This window comes from Octodon degus, unplaced genomic scaffold (genome assembly GCF_000260255.1).
Source record: "Octodon degus isolate 3935 unplaced genomic scaffold, OctDeg1.0 scaffold00031, whole genome shotgun sequence".
Classification (NCBI taxonomy): Eukaryota; Metazoa; Chordata; class Mammalia; order Rodentia; family Octodontidae; genus Octodon; species Octodon degus.
The window spans coordinates 16,553,085-16,556,975 of NW_004524607.1; the positions used below are offsets into that span (position 1 = coordinate 16,553,085).

The 3,891-nt window shown below is 48.8% G+C and overlaps 1 protein-coding gene across 1 annotated transcript in view; it reads left to right on the plus strand.

The window, feature by feature from the left end:
* Cyth3 (cytohesin 3) overlaps positions 1-3,891 on the plus strand; it is a gene marked incomplete at its 3' end in the record, with an annotated part of 144,475 nt that overhangs the window by 126,851 nt on the left and 13,733 nt on the right. The window contains exon 8 of the mRNA XM_023713376.1: positions 730-841. Within this exon, the coding sequence (XP_023569144.1) occupies positions 730-841 (112 nt within the window). The remainder of the gene's footprint in view (positions 1-729; positions 842-3,891) is intronic.

The following is a 3,891-nucleotide window of genomic DNA, read 5'->3' on the forward strand; positions in this document are numbered from 1 at the left end:
TTTCCCTTTACATTATTAGGAATCAATCCAGGAGCGCTCTCCAACTGAGCTACATCCCCAGCTTATTTATCATTATTATTAATCTTTTTTTTTTGACAGGTGTACAGAGTCTCACTGCATAGATCTGACTCATAGTGATCCTTCTGTTTACAGCCTCCCAAGAGCTGGGATTACAGGCGTACACCACAATGCCCAGTCTCAATATCTCAGTTCACCCCGGGGGCAGGGCTAACGCCTGGCCCCTGTCTGCCTAAGCAGGCACTTTAGTCTGCTGAGCTATTTGGCATGCCCATTATTATTAATCTTGAGACAGTGTTTCACTATTGTTGCCTTGGCAGGACTGAAAACTGATCCTGTTGCCTCAGCCTTCAAAAATGCTGGGATTACTGGTGCGGCCACCAGGCCCAGCCAGTTTATTTACTGTGACTGCATCTGTCAAGTGTCTCTTGTTTCCTAGTCCTGCTGCCCTTTTTTTATTTGTTTGTTTTGAGGTAGGGTTTTGTTGTATAGTTCAGGCTACCCCTGAACTAATCACATAGCCCAGGCTGGCCTCAAATGTGTAGCATTCCTTGTCTCAGCCCCCTGAATGCTGGGATTACAGGCATGTGCACCGTGCCTGGGTAGTCCTGCTGCTCTTTATGCTTATCCTGCATGGGAAAGAGACAAGAGGAAGGATGACTGCTTCTCCTCTCTGAATTTCTGAATTTGGTGCTATTTTTCCACTTATAGAACTTATATGAAAGTATCAAGAATGAACCATTTAAAATCCCAGAGGATGATGGGAACGACCTGACACACACATTCTTTAACCCGGACCGGGAAGGCTGGCTCCTGAAGCTGGGTAAGCCTGCTGTGTGTGTCCCGCCCTCAGCCCCCTGGCCCACCTGGCACCTCCCTGGTCTCCCTCTCACTACTTGTAGTGGAGGACCCTAAGCACAAGGCAGAAATGTTAAAAAAAAAAAAAAAAATGCAGTTGACTCAAAAGTCTGCTGTAAGCAGCAGCTTATCCCAGCACTAGTGGCTGCTTCCCTGAACAGTGGCCTTTCAAACCAAGCCACACACTCAGTGTCTACGGCAGAGACTTTACAACCCATCCCAGAAACTGCCGAGTTAGTGACCACCTAAATGCAGGACAGTTTTCTCTACAAGAAGCAAGTGCATTTACCTCCAAAGAACCTGTGTGCCTTTCTCTTGGTTTGGCGTGGCTGTGATTTTTGATGAGTGGTTTAAATGTGCCTTCTTGTTGTTTTCCTTCTGCCTGTGGCTCCCACCTTTCTGTTCTGTGACGGGCTGTCCCTGCTTGTCCTGCGTTAGGAGGTAGGTACCCAGTGGCTTCCTCCCCTCCCCAGCGGCTCATTCCTCTCTCGGTTTTTCTCCCCCACGTTGGTCTGTGTTAAGCTCTTATCTGTGGCTGACATTCATTTGATTCATTTGGCTTTGGACTTGCTGGGGAACAGTGTTTTGCACAGTGTGGTGTGTGTGACACCCACCACTAGTGACAGAGCAATAGAGACCAGTGCCAGGAATGCATGGGGATGCTGTGGGAGCAAATTAGACACCCAACTTTAGGGTTCTGCAGCACAGCAGGGGAGCTGGTAAGCAACGTGTCCCTGCAGAGTCCCAGTGCCCATATTAACTAAGCAGTGCATGTTTGCACCCCTAGAAGGATTCTGGGGACATCTCAAAGGCTTCCTTGCCAGGGACAAACAAATGTAATGGATTTTGTCCTTTATGGGCACATGTAGAAGTTTTTTGGGTTCAACACTAGGGGGATAGATTTTACTTCATTTTTTTATAGTAAAGCCCATGAGATCTGACTGTTTTTTTTCCAGGTACTTCTGAGAACAGAGTATTGCTGTGCATCATGTAAGGTCCATGGGAGAGAGTTCTGGAGATTTTTTAAAGAATTTTTTTTTTAATCAAGGGAAGATATAAGATGTAGCTTGATGACATCCATACAGGCACAGCTGCTGTGGCTGATGGGGTGGAGGCGCACCCACTGGGGCCTTTGACCTTGGGCCTTGCTCTTTGATGTTTCTCTGGCTGTGCTGAAATTTAGAAGGATTCTCAATCTTTCCCTAAAAGCCCAGTATTGTAGCTTTTAAGTCAGATGCCTGGGTGACCTGAGATACACAGATGACTTTTCATGTTGCTTCATGTTTGTGGTGCAAGAATAGGGACAGGATGAAGACTGCATCCAAAGATACCAGCCATTGTGTTTGGCTACAGTAAGGAGGTCCTTCATTGGACCCGACACCTCCCTTCTAGTCCTGTGTTGCCCAAGAGTGTCCCCTGGTTGGATGTAAGGTTTCCAGCCTCCATAGCAGCTCAGATGGTCTCTTCCACTCTGGATATATAAATTAGTGAATGAAAGGAAGACACTTTACATTTTATGATCTTTTTCCTGGCTGGGCAGGTAAACAGGCTACCAAAATGAGCATGCAGAGCACATAAGGGAGCTGAACATTTGCCTGGACGCAGCCAGATGCAGCCTGAGCTCAGTGGGCAGCTGATGGGGCCAGGTTGGATTGGAAAAGTGCTATCCCGTGGTATTGTCACAGGATGTGATGTGGTCTCTCTTGCCCTTGCAGCTTCTCTGTCCACACTCAGGAGTGAAGTGTGGCTCACGTCAGCCCCCGGTGTGACCCTGCACAGTGTGGGCAAATATCCCTCCCAGCACAGGGCATGGCACAGTCAGGCCCCAGGCCCCAGGCCCCAACTGAAAGTGTGCAGGATGGGTGAGACTCAGTCATGTTCTCAGGTGGGAATGTAGCTGCCTGAGTTGCATTCTCCTGTGATTATAGAGCATGGGCTCTTTGATGGTGGCATGTGTTACGGATACAGGTGCACAGCAAGGCACACAGGCCTGGCTTACTGTTGTTGAGAAATTTAGGACATTGGGTTTGAGATTCAGCTCTGTCAAAAACTTAGGATGTGCTCGATGTGGTTGCACATGCGTCTGATCCCAGCACTTGAGAGGCTGAGACAGTGGGATCCTTGTGAGTTCAATGTCAGCCTGGACTATATAACTTAAGTTTGAGGGCAGTCTTAACTACATAGCAAGACCTTCTTTCAAAACAAAGAAACATACAGACAAGGAACTTAGTATAAGGGCAGAGCTGAAGTGTCATAGAAGAAAAGGTGTGTGTGTGTACAAATGCATGTGTCAGTCATGTGCGCACACATACCTGGTAACAGCAATAAAATTGGTTTCTATACAGAGTGGTGCTTATCCTGTTTAGGGAAGCCAGGCTGTTGTCTGCAAGTACTATGGTATGATTCAAGCAGAACCTTCCTGCTCCTCACAGAAGAACCTGCTGTGGCTCTGAGACCATCACCCTGCCCCTGCTAGGCTGGCCTCTGAGCTCAAGGAACCTGCCCAGATGACACACCTCCGTTTTGGTGCCTGTAGCCCCACCTAGGAGGGTCCCAAGACAGGGCAGATCTACCTCCATAGCAGCTGGGTGATTGTGTGCCTTGACAGGAGCATACTAGAGGGGCACGTGCACTGAGCAGAGTACCCTGGGCAGTTCCCAGCACAGCTCTGGGGACCTGCTTCTGGTGGATGTGGAGGTTGAGAGCTCCGTAGGCTTCAGGGAGGCCCAGCAGCCATGGAAGGAGCCCCTGGGCGGCTGAGACTTTAAGGCCTCCATGATGAGCACAGTGATCAAAGGTTCTCAGAAGATGTCTCCAGCTGTGTTGGAAGTTAGTAGCCCACATAAGTTGCTGGTACAGCTGAGATGGGCCTACTCTTGAGTCTCTGCAGGAGGCAAAGTCCACAGAGGCTGGTACAGGGTGCTATGGACAGTAGAGGGATCTTCAGCTGATTCTGTCTTTGTGGCAGGGCATGAGGTGCCTGAGAAGAACCAGCTTGGTCCTCCTTTTGTGATC